Source organism: Xenopus tropicalis, chromosome 3 (genome assembly GCF_000004195.4).
Source record: "Xenopus tropicalis strain Nigerian chromosome 3, UCB_Xtro_10.0, whole genome shotgun sequence".
NCBI classification, from domain to species: Eukaryota; Metazoa; Chordata; class Amphibia; order Anura; family Pipidae; genus Xenopus; species Xenopus tropicalis.
Window position 1 is genome coordinate 9077525 of NC_030679.2, and position 22567 is coordinate 9100091.

Genomic DNA, 22567 nt, shown 5'->3' on the forward strand with positions numbered 1-22567 from the left:
CGCCACATTTTCAATATGGCTCTAAAATTGGCGCCATGGGAGTAATGTTAACCCTTTGCACTTCAAAGGGGGTCTATATTTTAGCTAGAGATGCACCTAATGGGTAAAGGGGGACTTTTTTCTCAGTGTAATGGTGATTGTGGCATTTAATAAGCAGTTTACACTGCATTTCTCTTTTGGATTGAGTGAATCAGACATTTTAACTGCTCTCTAGGGTCACCAACTTCAGCTTACTCCCTAAAAGTTGATTTTATTTCAGTGATTCTTTGTTATTGTAGGAGGACATATCAGTGTATTAAGACGCAACATTATACAGGTAGGGGATCCATTATCCAGAAAGCTCTGAATTACGGAAAGCCCATCTCCCATAGACTCCATTATAAGCAAATAATTCTAATTCTAATCCTTTTTCTCTGTAATAATAAAACAGTTCCTGTACTTGATCCCAACTAAGATATAATTACCCCTTATTGGGGGCAGAACAGCCCTATTGGGTTTATTTAATGGTTAAATGATTCCCTTTTCTCTGTAATAATAAAACAGTACCTGTACTTGATCCCAACTAAGATATAATTACCCCTTATTGGGGGCAGAACAGCCCTATTGGGTTTATTTAATGGTTAAATGATTCCCTTTTCTCTGTAATAATAAAACAGTACCTGTACTTGATCCCAACTAAGATATAATTACCCCTTATTGGGGGCAGAACAGCCCTATTGGGTTTATTTCATGGTTAAATGATTCCCTTTTCTCTGTAATAATAAAACAGTACCTGTACTTGATCCCAACTAAGATATAATTACCCCTTATTGGGGGCAGAACAGCCCTATTGGGTTTATTTAATGGTTAAATGATTCCCTTTTCTCTGTAATAATAAAACAGTACCTGTACTTGATCCCAACTAAGATATAATTACCCCTTATTGGGGCAGAACAGCCCTATTGGGTTTATTTCATGGTTAAATGATTCCCTTTTCTCTATAATAATAAAACAGTACCTGTACTTGATCCCAACTAAGATATAATTACCCCTTATTGGGGGCAGAACAGTCCCTATTGGGTTTATTTAATGGTTAAATGATTCCCTTTTCTCTGTAATAATAAAATAGTACCTGTACTTGATCCCAACTAAGATATAATTACCCCTTATTGGGGCAGAACAATCCTATTGGGTTTATTTAATGGTTAAATGATTCCCTTTTCTCTGTAATAATAAAACAGTACCTGTACTCGATCCCAACTAAGATATAATTACCCCTTATTGGGGGCAGAACAGCCCTATTGGGTTTATTTAATGGTTAAATGATTCCCTTTTCTCTGTAATAATAAAACAGTACCTGTACTTGATCCCAACTAAGATATAATTACCCTTATTGGGGCAGAACAGCCCTATTGGGTTTATTTAATGGTTAAATGATTCCCTTTTCTCTGTAATAATAAAACAGTACCTGTACTTGATCCCAACTAAGATATAATTACCCCTTAATTGGGGCAGAACAGCCCTATTGGGTTTATTTCATGGTTAAATGATTCCCTTTTCTCTGTAATAATAAAACAGTACCTGTACTTGATCCCAACTAAGATATAATTACCCCTTATTGGGGGCAGAACAGCCCTATTGGGTTTATTTAATGGTTAAATGATTCCCTTTTCTCTGTAATAATAAAACAGTACCTGTACTTGATCCCAACTAAGATATAATTACCCCTTATTGGGGCAGAACAGCCCTATTGGGTTTATTTAATGGTTAAATGATTCCCTTTTCTCTGTAATAATAAAACAGTACCTGTACTTGATCCCAACTAAGATATAATTACCCCTTATTGGGGCAGAACAGCCCTATTGGGTTTATTTCATGGTTAAATGATTCCCTTTTCTCTGTAATAATAAAACAGTACCTGTACTTGATCCCAACTAAGATATAATTACCCCTTATTGGGGGCAGAACAGCCCTATTGGGTTTATTTAATGGTTAAATGATTCCCTTTTCTCTGTAATAATAAAACAGTACCTGTACTTGATCCCAACTAAGATATAATTACTCCTTATTGGGGCAGAACAGCCCTATTGGGTTTATTTAATGGTTAAATGATTCCCTTTTCTCTGTAATAATAAAACAGTACCTGTACTTGATCCCAACTAAGATATAATTACCCCTTATTGGGGGCAGAACAGCCCTATTGGGTTTATTTAATGGTTAAATGATTCCCTTTTCTCTGTAATAATAAAACAGTACCTGTACTTGATCCCAACTAAGATATAATTACCCCTTATTGGGGGCAGAACAGCCCTATTGGGTTTATTTAATGGTTAAATGATTCCCTTTTCTCTGTAATAATAAAACAGTACCTGTACTTGATCCCAACTAAGATATAATTACACCTTATTAGAGGCAAAACAATCCTATTGGGTTTCATTAATGTTAAAATAATTTTTTAGTAGACTTCAGGCACAGAGATCAAAATTACATAAAGATCACTTATCCAGAAAGCCCCAGGTCCAGAGCATTCTGGATAACAGGTCCCATACCTGTACCAGGAATTCTTAACCTACGGTTCCCCCCAAAAATGGGTCCCCATTATTAGTGGGGCCATAGGTTAAGCATCCCCGGTATAAAAGCGCAGAGTCAGTGTATATACAGAACTAATAGTCTTGTTAATGTGCACATTTCCTTATGTATTTGCACTGCCCTAAACATACACCCGCTGCATACGACTCCCTCCATCATGTCACTCAGCAGCTGCCTGTCCCATTGTCCCCTTTATCTCTCTCTGTTAAACATTTACAGTCATAAAAGGGTGAAACATGGCACCGGAGAGGGTCATTTACATTCTAATGTACTATAGCAACACAGCGCATCTGTCACCGGCTATCAATCCCAGCAACTGAATCTCTACGTAGCCGCAATTCAACGAGATAACAACAGCATAGTCGTGGCATGGGATAGGAGAATCAGCAAAGGGATGTTTAAGGGTGAAGACACACTGGGCTACTAGTAGCAGCGACTTGTCACAGCTACTAAACTCCAGAAAATACCCTGCCATAGACAATACTGAGAATTGCCTCTGCTAAAACACACGTAGAGACAATTATCAGTAAATGATCAGCATTGTCTGTTTTAGTAGCCACGACAAGTAGCTGCTACTAGTAGCTCCATGTGTCTTTACCCTTAGGGCAGTGGTATACAAGATTAGTTGCCCCGCGACAAATCTCCGTTGTCGCCAGCGACTAATCTCCCCACAATGCAATCCCACCAGCTAGAATGTAAATCGCCAGCCTCGCAAGACAACTTCGGGCGACTGCGAGACATTGCAGTGACTATTTTCCCCGTGTACCACTGCCCTAAGGGAGAAGACACACGGAGCTACTAGTAGCAGCTACTTTTTGAAGGCTACTAAACACCAGAAAATCCCCTGCCATAGACAATACTGAGAATTGCCAATGCTGAAACACACGTAGAGACAGTCATGACGCAACTAATCTCCACGTGTACCTCTGCCCAAAGGGTGAAGACACACAGAGCAACTAGTAGCAGCAACTTTTTACAGCTACTAAATGCCAGAGAATCCCCTGCCATAGACAATACTGAGAATTGCCTCTGCTAAACATACGTAGAGACAATTATCAGTAAATGATCAGCATTGTCTGTTTTAGTAGCCACGACAAGTAGCTGCTACTAGTAGCTCTGTGTGTCTTCACCCTTAAGGAGAACTCTATAAACAATGTAGCAGTTAAGTTCCAGCTGCCTACTGCTACAATGTTTCAAAAGTCAGAACCAGAAAAGAAACAATAATAGTAAATCATTGAAATTATATATATGTCTTAGATATGGTTAATTTAAGTGTAAACTTCTCTTTAAAACTTAAAGCTGCAGAGCGTCCCAACAAAATGGAAGGATACTGGATGACTGGGAGTTGTGGTTCAGCAAGCCTTCTATTAAAGGGATATATTAACTAATTTTCCCCTATCATAGTGTTGTGTTTCGATAACATTGCCAAGCGAGGCACAGAACATCTGGCACATTCACCGACCCAAATCCAACCTCCCAATAGACTGGCACATAGACTGACGCTGGATTTCTCCAAGACTGAAGTGATGATTGAAAATGACATGAGATTCCATTTCATTAGTGCTAAGGGAGCAATACACACCAGCCAGCATGATAACGGAACTCATGAGGGTTGTGGATGACTACAACTTTTCTAGCAGGTATAGTAGGGAGATATGGTGCCTATAGTAGCAGTGGGGGATAATAGCCTCTGGGAAGGGACTGGGGCTGTGGGATAGCAGGTATAGTAGGGAGAGATGGTGCCTATAGTAGCAGTGGGGGGATAATAGCCTCTGGGAAGGGACTGGGGCTGTGGGATAGCAGGTATAGTAGGGAGAGATGGTGCCTATAGTAGCAGTGGGGGGATAATAGCCTCTGGGAAGGGACTGGGGCTGTGGGATAGCAGGTATAGTAGGGAGAGATGGTGCCTATAGTAGCAGTGGGGGGATAATAGCCTCTGGGAAGGGACTGGGGCTGTGGGATAGCAGGTATAGTAGGGAGAGATGGTGCCTATAGTAGCAGTGGGATAATAGCCTCTGGGAAGGGACTGGGGCTGTGGGATAGCAGGTATAGTAGGGAGAGATGGTGCCCATAGTAGCAGTGGGGGGATAATAGCCTCTGGGAAGGGACTGGGGCTGTGGGATAGTAGGTATAGTAGGGAGAGATGGTGCCTATAGTAGCAGTGGGGGGATAATAGCCTCTGGGAAGGGACTGGGGCTGTGGGATAGTAGGTATAGTAGGGAGAGATGGTGCCTATAGTAGCAGTGGGGGGATAATAGCCTCTGGGAAGGGACTGGGGCTGTGGGATAGCAGGTATAGTAGGGAGAGATGGTGCCTATAGTAGCAGTGGGGGGATAATAGCCTCTGGGAAGGGACTGGGGCTGTGGGATAGCAGGTATAGTAGGGAGAGATGGTGCCTATAGTAGCAGTGGGGGGATAATAGCCTCTGGGAAGGGACTGGGGCTGTGTGATAGCAGGTATAGTAGGGAGAGATGGTGCCTATAGTAGCAGTGGGGGGATAATAGCCTCTGGGAAGGGACTGGGGCTGTGGGATAGCAGGTATAGTAGGGAGAGATGGTGCCTATAGTAGCAGTGGGGGGGATAATAGCCTCTGGGAAGGGACTGGGGCTGTGGGATAGCAGGTATAGTAGGGAGAGATGGTGCCTATAGTAGCAGTGGGGGGATAATAGCCTCTGGGAAGGGACTGGGGCTGTGGGATAGCAGGTATAGTAGGGAGAGATGGTGCCTATAGTAGCAGTGGGGGGATAATAGCCTCTGGGAAGGGACTGGGGCTGTGGGATAGCAGGTATAGTAGGGAGAGATGGTGCCTATAGTAGCAGTGGGGGGATAATAGCCTCTGGGAAGGGACTGGGGCTGTGGGATAGCAGGTATAGTAGGGAGAGATGGTGCCTATAGTAGCAGTGGGATAATAGCCTCTGGGAAGGGACTGGGGCTGTGGGATAGCAGGTATAGTAGGGAGAGATGGTGCCCATAGTAGCAGTGGGGGGATAATAGCCTCTGGGAAGGGACTGGGGCTGTGGGATAGTAGGTATAGTAGGGAGAGATGGTGCCTATAGTAGCAGTGGGGGGATAATAGCCTCTGGGAAGGGACTGGGGCTGTGGGATAGTAGGTATAGTAGGGAGAGATGGTGCCTATAGTAGCAGTGGGGGGATAATAGCCTCTGGGAAGGGACTGGGGCTGTGGGATAGCAGGTATAGTAGGGAGAGATGGTGCCTATAGTAGCAGTGGGGGGATAATAGCCTCTGGGAAGGGACTGGGGCTGTGGGATAGCAGGTATAGTAGGGAGAGATGGTGCCTATAGTAGCAGTGGGGGGATAATAGCCTCTGGGAAGGGACTGGGGCTGTGTGATAGCAGGTATAGTAGGGAGAGATGGTGCCTATAGTAGCAGTGGGGGGATAATAGCCTCTGGAAGGGACTGGGGCTGTGGGATAGCAGGTATAGTAGGGAGAGATGGTGCCTATAGTAGCAGTGGGGGGATAATAGCCTCTGGGAAGGGACTGGGGCTGTGGGATAGCAGGTATAGTAGGGAGAGATGGTGCCTATAGTAGCAGTGGGGGGATAATAGCCTCTGGGAAGGGACTGGGGCTGTGGGATAGCAGGTATAGTAGGGAGAGATGGTGCCTATAGTAGCAGTGGGGGGATAATAGCCTCTGGGAAGGGACTGGGGCTGTGGGATAGCAGGTATAGTAGGGAGAGATGGTGCCTATAGTAGCAGTGGGGGGATAATAGCCTCTGGGAAGGGACTGGGGCTGTGGGATAGCAGGTATAGTAGGGAGAGATGGTGCCTATAGTAGCAGTGGGGGGATAATAGCCTCTAGTTGGGCTGCAAGTGCTTCTGTTGAATCCTGACTTCGGGGGCCACAAAGCAGCATCACAAATATCTCTTATTATACCATAAGATTCAGATAGCCCAGATATCCCTGTAGCTGCAATAGAGATATCAGCTTGAGGGCTAATCTTGCTCCCTAAGGCCCCGCGCAGAGCACTGCAGAACATAAAAGGTTCAGGTTAATGCTGTTATAGAGTAAAACTGATATTCTAAGCGTCGGCCTCTTTATCCTTCGTAATCTTCCTTGCAGCCCTGCAATTATTTCTCTAACGCACTGTTGTTAAGTTTCCTGATGCAATAATAACGCGCTCCTCACCTCTCGGAGACATTCACCTAATATCCCCTCTGATGAATCATAAGGAGTTTGCACAGAATCATGGGTAACAATGGCTAAAAAGGGCCCGGGTTTACTTGTGCCATTATCTGCCTGCTCCGAGCCCACGTGATAGCCTGGAACTACTGTACCATATGCACCAAAAGGCACCTTTTATACCCACCCCCAACACAGATACCAAGTACATACACCAGTATGTCAAAAGATTTTATTCCCCTGTACTAAGCACAATTCAGCAGGAACAGCCCCCTAAGTTTGCCCATAGCCTGTACAGAGAGATACCATAAAACTATGGCAGCATAGGGATTCCCCTGTACTAAGCACAATTCAGCAGGAACAGCCACCTAAGTTTTCTCATAGCCTGTACAGAGAGATACCATAAAACTATGGCACATAGGGATTCCCCTGTACTAAGCACAATTCAGCAGGAACAGCCCCCTAAGTTTGCCCATAGCCTGTACAGAGAGATACCATAAAACTATGGCACATGGGGATTCCCCTGTACTAAGCACAATTCAGCAGGAACAGCCCCCTAAGTTTGCTCATAGCCTGTACAGAGAGATACCATAAAACTATGGCACATAGGGATTCCCCTGTACTAAGCACATTTCAGCAGGAACAGCCCCCTAAGTTTGCTCATAGCCTGTACAGAGAGACCATAAAACTATGGCACATAGGGATTCCCCTGTACTAAGCACATTTCAGCAGGAACAGCCCCCTAAGTTTGCTCATAGCCTGTACAGAGAGATACCATAAAACTATGGCACATAGGGATTCCCCTGTACGAAACACAATTCAGCAGGAACAGCCCCATACCTTAAGTCTACTAAATCAATAAAACATTAATAAACCCAAGAGGATTGTTCTGCCCCAATAAAGGGTAATTATATCTTAGTTGGGATCAAGTACAGGTACTGTTTTATTATTACAGAGAAAAGGGAATCATTTAACCATTAAATAAACCCAATAGGGCTGTTCTGCCCCAATAAGGGGTAATTATATCTTAGTTGGGATCAAGTACAGGTACTGTTTTATTATTACAGAGAAAAGGGAATCATTTAACCATTAAATAAACCCAATAGGGCTGTTCTGCCCCAATAAAGGGTAATTATATCTTAGTTGGGATCAAGTACAGGTACTGTTTTATTATTACAGAGAAAAGGGAATCATTTAACCATTAAATAAACCCAATAGGGCTGTTCTGCCCCAATAAGGGGTAATTATATCTTAGTTGGGATCAAGTACAGGTACTCTTTTATTATTACAGAGAAAAGGGAATCATTTAACCATTAAATAAACCCAATAGGGCTGTTCTGCCCCCAATAAGGGGTAATTATATCTTAGTTGGGATCAAGTACAGGTACTGTTTTATTATTACAGAGAAAAGGGAATCATTTAACCATTAAATAAACCCAATAGGGCTGTTCTGCCCCCAATAAGGGGTAATTATATCTTAGTTGGGATCAAGTACAGGTACTGTTTTATTATTACAGAGAAAAGGGAATCATTTAACCATTAAATAAACCCAATAGGGCTGTTCTGCCCCCAATAAGGGGTAATTATATCTTAGTTGGGATCAAGTACAGGTACTGTTTTATTATTACAGAGAAAAGGGAATCATTTAACCATTAAATAAACCCAATAGGGCTGTTTTAAAAATCTGAATTGTTCGATTAAAATGGAGTCTATGGGAGATGGCCTTTCCGTAATTCGGAGCTTTCTGGATAACGGGTTTCAGGATAAGGGATCCCATAACTGTACTGGGAATCAGTAGGAAAGAAGATGGGGAGCTAATGGGGGAATCTTCATGGTCAGGGATCTTCCCGGCTAAAGGGCTGTGGGGCCTTGGGCTGGTACAGAAACCCAAAATACAAGGAGTAGAATTTCCAGCCTATTTCTGTGTTGAGAGTTAATTCTCCATTTAGATAACGAAAAGCAATATCTTTCTGCCCTTCTGCAAAGAAGCAAAACTCCAATGACAAATGAGTTTTTAACGAACATTTAAATGGTGCTGTAATGCTGGGGGGTTACCAGCTCCATCTCAAACTCGCTTTGTTTATCACATGGCCCTGTTGATCATCGCAAAAGAATTACATGTTTAAAGCTAATAATGACCACCTAATTGGCCCGATGAAAGATCAGCTTCGCTATGTTGTACTGGAAAATGCACATTGTGAAACTTTAATGCAGGCAGTAGTTATGTGTTTATATATTAAATGGACAGTGCCATCAGAAAATAAAATCTGTAAGCAGCAGTCCTGCCCTGCTTTATGGCTGAGATTCTAGCTATCTGTATAACAGAGCATTCTGTCACAGTGGCACAGATCCTATCTGATCCCCCCATTGTAAGCAGCAGTCCTACCCTGCTTTATGGCTGAGATTCTAGCTATCTGTATAACAGAGCATTCTGTCACAGTGGCACAGATCCTATCTGATCCCCCCCATTGTAAGCAGCAGTCCTGCCCTGCTTTATGGCTGAGATTCTAGCTATCTGTATAACAGAGCATTCTGTCACAGTGGCACAGATCCTATCTGATCCCCCCCATTGTAAGCAGCAGTCCTGCCCTGCTTTATGGCTGAGATTCTAGCTATCTGTATAACAGAGCATTCTGTCACAGTGGCACAGATCCTATCTGACCCCCCCCCATTGTAAGCAGCAGTCCTGCCCTGCTTTATGGCTGAGATTCTAGCTATCTGTATAACAGAGCATTCTGTCACAGTGGCACAGATCCTATCTGATCCCCCCATTGTAAGCAGCAGTCCTACCCTGCTTTATGGCTGAGATTCTAGCTATCTGTATAACAGAGCATTCTGTCACAGTGGCACAGATCCTATCTGATCCCCCCCATTGTAAGCAGCAGTCCTGCCCTGCTTTATGGCTGAGATTCTAGCTATCTGTATAACAGAGCATTCTGTCACAGTGGCACAGATCCTATCTGATCCCCCCATTGTAAGCAGCAGTCCTGCCCTGCTTTATGGCTGAGATTCTAGCTATCTGTATAACAGAGCATTCTGTCACAGTGGCACAGATCCTATCTGATCCCCCCATTGTAAGCAGCAGTCCTGCCCTGCTTTATGGCTGAGATTCTAGCTATCTGTATAACAGAGCATTCTGTCACAGTGGCACAGATCCTATCTGATCCCCCCCATTGTAAGCAGCAGTCCTGCCCTGCTTTATGGCTGAGATTCTAGCTATCTGTATAACAGAGCATTCTGTCACAGTGGCACAGATCCTATCTGATCCCCCCCATTGTAAGCAGCAGTCCTACCCTGCTTTATGGCTGAGATTCTAGCTATCTGTATAACAGAGCATTCTGTCACAGTGGCACAGATCCTATCTGATCCCCCCATTGTAAGCAACAGTCCTGCCCTGCTTTATGGCTGAGATTCTAGCTATCTGTATAACAGAGCATTCTGTCACAGTGGCACAGATCCTATCTGATCCCCCCCCCCCCCCCCCCCCCCCCATTGTAAGCAACAGTCCTGCCCTGCTTTATGGCTGAGATTCTAGCTATCTGTATAACAGAGCATTCTGTCACAGTGGCACAGATCCTACTACTATCATACAGCGCTGCAGAATATGTTGGTGCTTAATGATAATAAGTAGAGCCAAGGAAGGCTAGAGACATGGATATATTCTGTCTGTCTTTCAGTCTCCAACACAGCAACACAAATACACACTAATGGAGGAGAATTTTCCATTGCTGTTGAGGTTGGGCTCAGCCAAACACAGGCCAGTGATTAGCGAATAAGCAGACACCGCGGCTGATGCAAGGATTCTGGGAATTTACAGGCAAATGAGAAATAAAATAATCAAAAAGGAATAACAGACGTAACGGACCCTTGCCCATAACCCCACTATGTCTCCGATAACCCAATGACTGCAATGGCTTTCAGCTGCTATTATAAACAAAAAAAAAACTTAATATTGATAGAAATTTAAAAATAAATGTGCAGTGTCTGGAATAATGTCTGCTATAAGAAATTACCCCCTGCCGCACACCCCGTAGTATGAACAGCTCCATAGACTTCAATGAGATGTATCTCCTCCTTATTAATCTTTGGACAAAATTAAATAAGGGCACTGTAATGTGTGGGGCCCCAAGGGGACAGCTAAAGAATCACTACAAAACCGCACAGATGTAAGTATGTGTATAGTAAGGCAAAATACAGCTGTGCAACCTGCAACCTCCAGCTGTTGCCAACAGGCTGGGGGATTCTGGGAGTTGTAATTATATAACCCCTGGGGAATTGCAGGTAATGCCCCACCCTTAAACCTTTGCACCTGTTCGAATAGCAATGGCAACCAATAAGCAAGTGGCATTTATAGACATTTATAACTTCTTTGAAAGCCTACATATGATCATAACAAGGTTACAGATATATGGAAACATTGGGGTAACAGTCACCCTGCTATAGTTCCAGGGGTACCCAGGGCACAAATAAGCACTCACCCCAAATCCCCCCCTAACTGGCCTTCAGGCTGGGCCCCCTTAGCCCATAACAAGGTTACAGATATATAGAAATATTGGGGTAACAGTCACCCTGCTATAGTTCCAGAGATACCCAGGGCACAAATAACCCCCCACCAGAGGACTTGGCAGTTCTAATAAGCACTCACCCCAAATCCCCCCCTAACTGGCCTTCAGGCTGGGCCCCCTTAGCCCATAACAAGGTTACAGATATATAGAAACATTGGGGTAACAGTCACCCCGCTATAGTTCCAGGGGTACCCAGGGCACAAATAAGCACTCACCCCAAATCCCCCCCTAACTGGCCTTCAGGCTGGGCCCCCTTAGCCCATAACAAGGTTACAGATATATAGAAACATTGGGGTAACAGTCACCCTGCTATAGTTCCAGAGGTACCCAGGGCACAAATAACCCCCCACCAGAGGACTTGGCAGTTCTAAAGCTCACTAAATAATCCAATCAATGACGCTCCAAATGTGAACTATAACTTGCAACATCCCACCAAGACCTAAAGCAGAGAAGCCCATCCCTGATCTAAATGGTAGTGATGCTCCATTTCTGATGGCATCAAACATTTAATAGGATCTGCCGACCGCAGGGACCTGTCACAGATTTTAAAGAAAGAAAAGGCTTTACAGGGAGTTACAGGATAGCAACTTGCCCTTATTCTGGGGCATTTATTTCATATTCTGAACTGTTTTACTATATGCACTGAGGCATCACCTGATTGGTGCCCAAACTATGAGGCTGGAACCACTAGGCCTGAAGGCCAGTAATGGGGGGATTTGGGGTGAGTGCTTATTTGTGCCCTGGGTACCCCTGGAACTATAGCGGGGTGACTGTTACCCCAATGTTTCTATATATCTGTAACCTTGTTATGGGCTAAGGGGGCCCAGCCTGAAGGCCAGTTAGGGGGGGATTTGGGGTGAGTGCTTATTTGTGCCCTGGGTACCCCTGGAACTATAGCAGGGTGACTGTTACCCCAATGTTTCTATATATCTGTAACCTTGTTATGGGCTAAGGGGGCCCAGCCTGAAGGCCAGTTAGGGGGGGATTTGGGGTGAGTGCTTATTTGTGCCCTGGGTACCCCTGGAACTATAGCAGGGTGACTGTTACCCCAATGTTTCTATATATCTGTAACCTTGTTATGGGCTAAGGGGGCCCAGCCTGAAGGCCAGTAATGGGGGGATTTGGGGTGAGTGCTTATTTGTGCCCTGGGTACCCCTGGAACTATAGCGGGGTGACTGTTACCCCAATGTTTCTATATATCTGTAACCTTGTTATGGGCTAAGGGGGCCCAGCCTGAAGGCCAGTTAGGGGGGATTTGGGGTGAGTGCTTATTTGTGCCCTGGGTACCCCTGGAACTATAGCAGGGTGACTGTTACCCCAATGTTTCTATATATCTGTAACCTTGTTATGGGCTAAGGGGGCCCAGCCTGAAGGCCAGTTAGGGGGGGATTTGGGGTGAGTGCTTATTTGTGCCCTGGGTACCCCTGGAACTATAGCGGGGTGACTGTTACCCCAATGTTTCTATATATCTGTAACCTTGTTATGGGCTAAGGCCATGTGGTACAGAATGGGTTAACTAGGGAAAAACCAAATCCAGAACTTGGTTCGGAATTCGGAACCCAAGCACTTTCGGAAGATTCCAAGCCCAGCTGACCTCGAATTAGAAGTCATGTGACTTTACAGCGCCGGCCAACTGACAACTGAGCCAATTATTTAATTGCAGGCAAACGCACGTTATATTTTCCCTTAAATAAGAATACGCAAATAAGATTTCAGAGGAATACAAAAAAAAAGATGGATTTTATCCATAGGAATATGATATGTTACCAATGACCGGCCCCTAGAAACGCTTTGGCCCCTGGATCCCTCAGGCAGGAATTAACCCCTTGCATGTCGGATGCACTGACAGTTCCATCGTTCCTGAGGGGCTCTCCGGATTTCGGCTGCTTGACTCCCCAGCAGGGAGACGGTCTACATTTCCTAATCTGGAAATCAACCAGGTTCCTCTGGATAATATTCTCCATGACTGCGGCAGGTCCTTCCCCCTCGGCTCCCCCCCCCCCTTCCTTTCCTACCCTGCTCTAAAACGCATATTACCTCAGTGAGGAGCCTGGCGTTGGGGGGGGGGGGGGGATCTGTTCTCTCAATGCGCTTTGGATTTATGTTAATGTTCTAACGGGATCAAGTCAACAATCTGTTTAATATGAGCATTATCCCCCTCCCCGGTAAAGCCCCGGCTATTGCCTGCAGCATTCGGTCTCTCTGGCACGGCAAGGGTGGTGGGAACGTGCCGCTAACGTAACATGTATTTGAAGTTGGCATTCCGGATGTGGTTGAACTACATTTCCCAGCACCCACAGCTGTGGGACTTGCAGTTCGACATCATTTTGGAGAACAGAGTGACCCTGAATGCAGTTAACTAGTCCCTCAACCCACTGACAGTCACCTTCTCTAGTTACATGGCCCGGGGCGGACAGTGGCTTCCCAAACCTATAAATCTCAGGTTTCCACTGTAACCAGCACCCTCGGCACAGGTTCCACCGGCACGCCGACGTTAGTAAATACATGCCTGAGACTCCTACATAATTCATTACAGATGAGGGGAGCTATACATGGACTATAGGGCTGGAGCTGCAGCTGGACCACCTAACTGCTTCATTGGACCCCCCTAGCACCATGTAGTATAGACGCCACTGGCCATTTGGATCCCTGAGTTCCATGAACTATAGGCAGGGGTGTAACGAGTACTCTTTGGTACCAGATCACTAACCCCTACAGAACATCTATTTGAGTTGGGCTACCTTACTGGCTGTGCAGAACCAAGAAAAATGTCCTCAAGGATCATGAAACTCGATGGAAAGCTCCATAAGGATCATCAGACCCCCTAGAAAGCTCCATAAGGATCATCAGACCCCCTAGAAAGCTCCATAAGGATCATCAGACCCCATAGAAAGCTCCGTAAGGATCATGAGACCCCCTAGAAAGCGCCATAAGGATCATCAGACCCCATAGAAAGCTCCATAAGGATCATGAGACTGCCTGGAAAGCTCCATAAGGATCATCAGACCCCCTAGAAAGCTCCATAAGGATCATCAGATCCCATAGAAAGCTCCATAAGGATCATGAGACTGCCTGGAAAGCTCCATAAGGATCATCAGACCCCCTAGAACACTCCCTACGGATCATCAGACCCCCTAGAAAGCTCCATGTTCGACTAGTAAATTGGGCCTCCTAGTATCATTCACTAAAGGAGAACTGGATCTTCTGAAATTCAATTTGGACCCCCAATAATAAGTACTACAGGACTCTAGTATATATTATTGGGGGTCCAAATTGAATTTCCATTGCACCTTCCCCTGCAGGAAAGTTGAAGCTCTTATCTGAGAACTGGACTAACCCTGAACCCGAGAGATGATGCCAAACATCAACACGGCCTACAGGGCTGAGAGCCCATCTAAGTGCCCACATTCTGCTGAAGTTCTCGGTCTTCAGCACATCAGTGGTTCTCAACCTGCGGGTCGGGACCCCTTTGGGGGTGGAACAACCCTTTCACAGGGGTCACCTAAGACCATGGGAAAACACATATTTCCGATGATCTTAGGAATAATTTTATGGTTGGGGGTCACCACAACACGAGGAACTGTATTAAAGGGTTGCGGCATTAGGAAGGTTGAGAACCTATATCCATATAGAACAGGGTACAAGTTGAGTATGAGAGGGGTAAGTAGCCCTTAGTACACCACCCCCACAATATTAAGGACAAATCTCCCTAAATGGTTCTAAAATGTTCAAGAACCCTACTGCAATCTAGCAGGCTACACCAGCAGAACCTCAGACCCAAAAAGGTGCATCAAGGACACTTGAACCCCCCTCCAGTCCATGGGAGATGTATCTCCTGAACGTGCTAAATCTATTCATCACGATAACTACCTCTGGGGCCTTCGGCTGTCGCTGGGATTCAGAGTGACAGCTACCGCTACGGGCAGCAGCAGGTCAATATCACCATGATGACATGGGGAATGACAGGCGCTGGTAGGACCTGTGGATCCCAGGGACGGTGACGGCTACTTGTTGGAGCCGAACGTAATGGAGGTACATAGAGTAAGATTGCCCTCACCTGGGTGGTCTCCCTCTGGAAGGTACATCCTCTCGTTTTCATTGACCATTTACGAATATATATATATATATGTGTAGATATAAAAATAAAAGGTTCCAGATAAATCCTCAAGAGAAGGCCTTAGTCCAGAGATCAGGGCTGTGTCCAGTAAGAAGAAAGGGGGGGTTGGATTTCGCCAATGGATTCTGTGCCCAGTAGAGATGGTCTGGTCTCCCCAAGAGCTTCTGTCTGTAGTAATGGGGGTGAGCGCTCTCCAGTAAAGCCAAGAACGTGGGGTCCACGGTGATATTGGGGGGGGTACAGTCTCCAGCTGGGGGGGGGTCTCTGGGAATGGGGGGAGGCTGCGTTCAGTAATGGCAGGTCTGTGCCCAGTGATGGGGGGCTGAGATAGCGCTGGGGGGGGGGTCTGTCTCCACTGATAGGGGATTGGGGGATACAGCTCTCCAATAATGGAGATGGGAATCCAGTGATGGGGGGGGGGCTGCTACTAATGATCAGTTGGGGGGGGGGGTTCAAGCTCTAGTGATGGTGGGGGGCTTCTCTGTCACCCCTTCTTCAAGCTTCAGGCTATTACCTGATCCCCATTATTGCATGAAACCCCCTCGTATGGTCGGTACTTGCGCTGCCTCCCTCAGCGGAGAAACTGTGCATCCTCGGCCGATCCGGGCCCTGGCGCCTATGGGGGGGCTGAGTGCGGGGGGCTCAGTGCGGGGAAGCGCAGGGCTGCCGGGGAGACATGATGCCGCTCCGTATCCCGCACTGAGTGCTGCTGGCAGGGAGCTGCTTCTGCAGAGGGGAGAGACTGAGAGACACCGAGGCTCAGCCCCCAACTCCCTCCTCCCCCAGCCCGGCTGCTGCTGCTGCTATACACTCCCCCCGGCCAGCGCCGCCGCCACTCACCGATTCCACTCAGAGGTGCCCGGACAGGGAAGGCAGCATCCCGGGTCTGACCAACTGGCAGCTACACAGGGGGCCCCCCATGGAAGTATATCACTAATAACCAATCAGAACAGGGTCTAAAACTATTACCCCCCCCCCCCTCCTGGGGTTATGCAATACTATCAGTGCTTCTCTCAAGGGACCTTTTTCTTTCCTACCCCAAAACTAGAGAATCTGAGAAACCCCCCCCCCCCTTCCAGAAATGGGTCATTCCAGGAGATTTGCCTCCAGTACAAAATGGCCCCCATGGGCCACTTTTCCCATTGGTTGTGCAATACCAGCCCTCAGTGTCAGACTGGGACCCCAGGGGACCTTAGCCCCTAGGCCCACTCTCCTTTCCCCACCCAACTTCTTAATTCTCCCAGTCTCTTTTATTTACACGCTAGCATCTATTCTTCCATCTATTTCTCCTCTTTCTTCCCATTCAGAAATAGGGAATGGCCATGAAACAGGCCAAATGGTCAGGAGCAGGAGGGCCCACTGACACCTGGGCCCACCGGGAGTTTCCCTGGTATCCTAGTCGGCCAGTCCGATAATGGGCCAACTCTCCAAACTACTTTTCCTCCTTTCCCCACCCAACCTCTTTATTCTCCCAGTCTCTTTTATTTACATGCTAGCATCTATTCTTCCATCTATTTCTCCTCTTTCTTCCCATTTAGAAATGGGTCATTCCAGGGCTCCTTGTCATAAAGCAGTTTCAGTGACCCTCATTCATGGTTGGGCAATATTAGGGGACCCGTAGAGATTTGCCTCCAGTACAAAATGGCCCCCATATGGTTTAAGGGGCCCCCAAGGGCCACTTTTCCCATTGGTTGTGCAATACCAGCCCTCAGTGTCGGACTGGGACCCCCAGGGGCCCACCAGAAAACCTTAGACCCCAGGCCCCACTCTCCTAACTATTTTTCCTCCTTTCCCCACCCAACCTCTTTATTCTCCCAGTCTCTTTTATTAAAGGTCCCCATACACTATAAGATCCGCTCACTTGGTGATGTCGCCAAGGGAGCGGATCTTTACCCGATATCCCCCACCTACGGGTAGCAAGCTGCTTTAAAAAAAAATAATTACATTTGCGGCCATGGGCAGTCGGTTCGGGGACCGCATCAACGAGCCGATGCGGTCCCCGATCCGACTGGATTTTCTAACCTGGCCAATCAATATCTGGCTAATTTCAGGCTAGATATCGGTCGGCCAGGCCGCTCGTTTCTGCCCCTACACGGGCCAATAAGCTGCCGAATCGGTCCAAGGGACCCATATCAGCAGCTTCTATCGGCCCGTGTATGGGGGCCTTTACATGCTAGCATCTATTCTTCCATCTATTTCCCCTCTTTCTTCCCATTTAAAAATGGGTCATTCCAGGGCTCCTTGTCATAAAGCAGTTTCAGTGACCCTCTTTCATGATTGGGCAATATTAGGGGATCCCTAGAGATTTGCCTCCAGTACAAAATGGCCCCCATATCTCTGGCTTAAGGGGCCCCCAAGGGCCACTTTTCTCATTGGTTGTGCAATACCAGCCCTCAGTGTCGGACTGGGACCCCAGGGGCCCACCAGCGGGGTCCCCCAGCCAGGCGCGTCCCCTAACCCGCCTCACAGGGCCCCCCACCCAACATCCTTCTCCGAGCGCGTAAATTTGACGCGCCAGGGGAGGAGCGGTCGGGAGGGGGAAGCACCAGCAAGGGTTGGGTCTGGGCCGCTGGGGCCCACCGGGATTTTTTGCGGTATCCTGGCGGCCCAGTCCGACCCTGCCCACCAGAAAACCTTAGACCCTAGGCCCACCTCCGAACTATTTTTCCTCCTTTCCCCACCCAACCTCTTTATTCTCCCAGTCCCTTTTATTTACATGCTAGCATCTATTCTTCCATCTATTTCCCCTCTCTCTTCCCATTCAGAAATAGGGAATGACCCTGAAACAGGCCAAATGCTCAGGAGCAGGAGGGCCCACTGACAGGGTCAGACTGGGCCACTGGGAAACTGGGAAAAATCCAGGTGGGCCCCCGGCCGCCCAGACTCGACCCTTGCCCACCGCCTGACCGTTCCTAAAAATTAAATTTACGCACGCTCAGGGGAGGATGTCGGGGTGGGGGACCCTGTTGGGGGTTAGGGGGGCCCCTGCAGGGGGGGGTAAGGGGACGCAGCCGGCAGGGGCACTTGCAGGGCCCCTGCACCCCCCAGTCCGACCCTGCCCACTTACACCTGGGCCCACCGGGAGTTTTCCTGGTATCCTGATGGGCCAATCCGACACTGCCAGCCCTGCCTTATCTACAATAAAGGGATCCCATCTTGCCAAGGTGGGCAATGCCAGAACTATCACAACAACAGCTGCAGGGGCCACTTTTTGTTCCCTTTTCACATTGAAAATGATAGTAAACTCTCTGCCTAGGGCAGACAATGGAGGCCTGCAGAAGTCAAGCAGGGCCCCTTAAGCTGTATTCCTGGTTAAAGATTCTGGGAGTTGTAGTTCAGGGTTAGAAAGGGACACACTCCGTGCCATAGTGATAGTCACATGGTGACAGCATTTTGCTGAAAAAGACCAAAGCGAATATTTCCAGAAACTACATTTTTCCTGCAGACTTACCCTTTAATCAATAAGGCAGAACGAATATGTCACTGCCAAAATGTCTCACAGCCTCTGGGAAATGAGTGACATGTCTGCGAAGGTCTCAAAGCTCAAGGGAAATGTCCCATTCACACAGCAAGATAAGCCTAATCACTGCATTACCCAGAGAGGATCGGCCTGGCCAGGAAGGGGTTAAACGAGTACAATTCATGTGGTGGGGGGGCTCATTATCCCCCTGTAAAGTGATTCAGCAATATTTTTAGTTAATTTGGTTGTTTTTCTGCTTGTTGAGTTAATCATTAGTATTATGTAAAAAGTGATATTCCAAGACAGTTTGCAATTGGTCTTCATGTGTTATTATTTGTAGTTTTTTGTTTTTTTTAATTACTTAAATTTTTGTTCAGCCACTTTCCAGTTCGGAGTTTTAACACTAATCTGGTTGCTAGGGTCCAAAATACCATAGCAACCAGGGAGAGGTTTAAATAAGAGATTGATATATGAATAGGCAAGGACCGGAATAGAAAAATAAGTTATAAAAGGTAATAATAACAATAAAACTGTAGCCTCAGAGAGCAGTAGCTTTTGGAATGCCAGGGTCAGTGACCCCCCCCATTTTAAAGCTACAAATAGTTTGAAGAAAAAGGCAAATAATTCAAAAACTAAAAAAAAAATAATGAGACCAATTGAAAAATTGCTTAGAATTGGCCATTCTGTAACATAGTAAAAATTAGATTAATGGTAAACCATATTAAAGGGATAGTACGTATTTTTGTGTGCTTTTAACCCTATCCTGACTAAAGTTTTCTTTATAAAAGAAAAAAATCTTACTCGTAAAGCTATGTGACTGTAGTATTTAATGGTTAAATGATTCCCTTTTCTCTGTAATAATAAAACAGTACCTGTACTTGATCCCAACTAAGATATAATTACCCCTTATTGGGGGCAGAACAGCCCTATTGGGTTTATTTAATGGTTAAATGATTCCCTTTTCTCTGTAATAATAAAACAGTACCTGTACTTGATCCCAACTAAGATATAATTACCCCTTATTGGGGGCAGAACAGCCCTATTGGGTTTATTTAATGGTTAAATGATTCCCTTTTCTCTGTAATAATAAAACAGTACCTGTACTTGATCCCAACTAAGATATAATTACCCCTTATTGGGGGCAGAACAGCCCTATTGGGTTTATTTAATGGTTAAATGATTTCCTTTTCTCTGTAATAATAAAACAGTACCTGTACTTGATCCCAACTAAGATATAATTACCCCTTATTGGGGGCAGAACAGCCCTATTGGGTTTATTTAATGGTTAAATGATTTCCTTTTCTCTGTAATAATAAAACAGTACCTGTACTTGATCCCAACTAAGATATAATTACCCCTTATTGGGGGCAGAACAGCCCTATTGGGTTTATTTAATGGTTAAATGATTTCCTTTTCTCTGTAATAATAAAACAGTACCTGTACTTGATCCCAACTAAGATATAATTACCCCTTATTGGGGCAGAACAGCCCTATTGGGTTTATTTAATGGTTAAATGATTCCCTTTTCTCTGTAATAATAAAACAGTACATGTACTTGATCCCAACTAAGATATAATTACCCCTTATTGGGGGCAGAACAGCCCTATTGGGTTTATTTAATGGTTAAATGATTCCCTTTTCTCTGTAATAATAAAACAGTACCGGTACTTGATCCCAACTAAGATATAATTACCCCTTATTGGGGGCAGAACAGCCCTATTGGGTTTATTTAATGGTTAAATGATTCCCTTTTCTCTGTAATAATAAAACAGTACCTGTACTTGATCCCAACTAAGATATAACTACCCCTTATTGGGGGCAGAACAGTGGTAATGGGTCCCATACCTGTACAACAACCCCTTCAGATCTGGGCCCCAGTCCTCCTGCAATCAGTTACAGCCTACTGACAGCCAATAGGATTCTTTAATACTTGCCAAGCCGCATCCTGCATGGCTAATTCATAATGAAGATGCATGCTGCATGGCGGCACAGAAATCAATGCAGTCTGCGGCTGACATCTGAATCAAGCGCTAATTAGCCGTGCAGGACAGGGAATCAATACGTCTAGCTGTGCCGGCAGCCCAGTGTCAGGCAGGGGCATTGCAGCCTTTTCTAAAAGACTCACCACTAATGTTCAGATTGGAACCAATTGGTCTTGAATTTAAAATAAATGGTCAAATGCAGAGTAGTGTGCAGTGGGAGCAACTGTGGTGGGGCCCAATCATAGAGTGGCCCCAATTAAACTGGAATTATGGGAAAAACACAAAATTATGGGTAAAACCCGTTTGGAAGTTCCTTGTTACTAGAACAGTCACTAGAACAGTTCTTCTGACCCCCCCCCAAACTGTCTTTGTCACATATGTTTATGGCAAATGTGAGAGGTCACGAGGGGGGGGGGTGATAGTAAACTCACCACTCTGTGTGCTCACTGGTTGCCAAGCAACAGCACAGATGCAACTGGAGGTACAAACAAAATGCAATTTACCTGGTTCCCTTAATGGCTGTAGTAACATTTGTAATGAAGGGAAAGGCACTTTTTAGTGTATACAGGTGTGTATACACTAGTGTATACAGGGCCCGGGGCCCCCACCTGTCTGGCTGCTGTAACTGGTTACCTTTGTAAGTAGCCCTGCCCCCTGTATTGTTCCCAATCAGGCTCAGACTATAAGCACCACATCATAGGTGGATTTCCAATAAGGCAAGGAGAAGCTGAGGCTACTTGGCACCTTAAAAAAAAAACTCACTTTGTTTCTGCACTGCTCTGGAACCTTTAACACAAGAAAATCGTCATGCATCCCTGCGATCTCGGTTCTGTTGTAATCAGCTGTGCTCTGATTGGATCTTTCGTCTTCTGGCTTCTCCAATCAGAGCACCGCTCTGTTGACAGACAGTAAAATTGACCCATCAAGGTGCAGATGTGGGCAGGGCTGGGGAGATATTACAAACTGAAGACGCTGCAACATTGAAGACTAATAAGAAGGATCTACAGGCTGTAATAGTACCTAAGAACTATACTGTATATGTTCTAAAGGTAGAATCAGTAGCTGAAATGAAATAGTTTGTTGTCACCTGGCATCTATAAAATCCCTATCACCCTTGCTCCAGTCCTAAATTAACTCTTTGCACTTACTTTTGTCATTGTTTTGTTCATTTATAGTTAGTTACTATAGCCCTATGCTGTCTGTGTGTGCTATACTCTGCCTGCCCTATGCTGCATGTGTGTGCCAAAAATTTTGGTTGCGCACAGCAAATCCTCCCTCTTCTTGCACCCCAGCCAAAAACATCTTCTGCTGCCCCTGATCCCACTGCTACTATAGGCACCATCTCTCCCTACTATACCTGCTATCCCACAGCCCCAGTCCCTTCCCAGAGGCTATTATCCCCCCACTGCTACTATAGGCACCATCTCTCCCTACTATACCTGCTATCCCACAGCCCCAGTCCCTTCCCAGAGGCTATTATCCCCCCACTGCTACTATAGGCACCATCTCTCCCTACTATACCTGCTATCCCACAGCCCCAGTCCCTTCCCAGAGGCTATTATCCCCCCACTGCTACTATAGGCACCATCTCTCCCTACTATACCTGCTATCCCACAGCCCCAGTCCCTTCCCAGAGGCTATTATCCCCCCACTGCTACTATAGGCACCATCTCTCCCTACTATACCTGCTATCCCACAGCCCCAGTCCCTTCCCAGAGGTTATTATCCCACTGC

At 46.0% G+C, this 22567-nt stretch overlaps 1 protein-coding gene across 12 annotated transcripts in view; it reads right to left on the bottom strand.

Moving 5' to 3' along the window:
* Window positions 1-22567, bottom strand: part of cacna1c (calcium channel, voltage-dependent, L type, alpha 1C subunit) — a 291786-nt gene that overhangs the window by 219435 nt on the left and 49784 nt on the right. Inside the window, exon 1 of one of the 12 annotated variants that reach the window (XM_031898601.1) lies at window positions 15332-16262. The exons of the other annotated variants lie outside the window; for them this stretch is intronic. Within the exon in view, the coding sequence (XP_031754461.1) occupies window positions 15332-15380 (49 nt within the window). The 5' untranslated portion in view covers window positions 15381-16262. Of the gene's footprint in view, window positions 1-15331; window positions 16263-22567 lie in introns of those variants that run through there. 12 annotated transcript variants of the gene reach the window in all.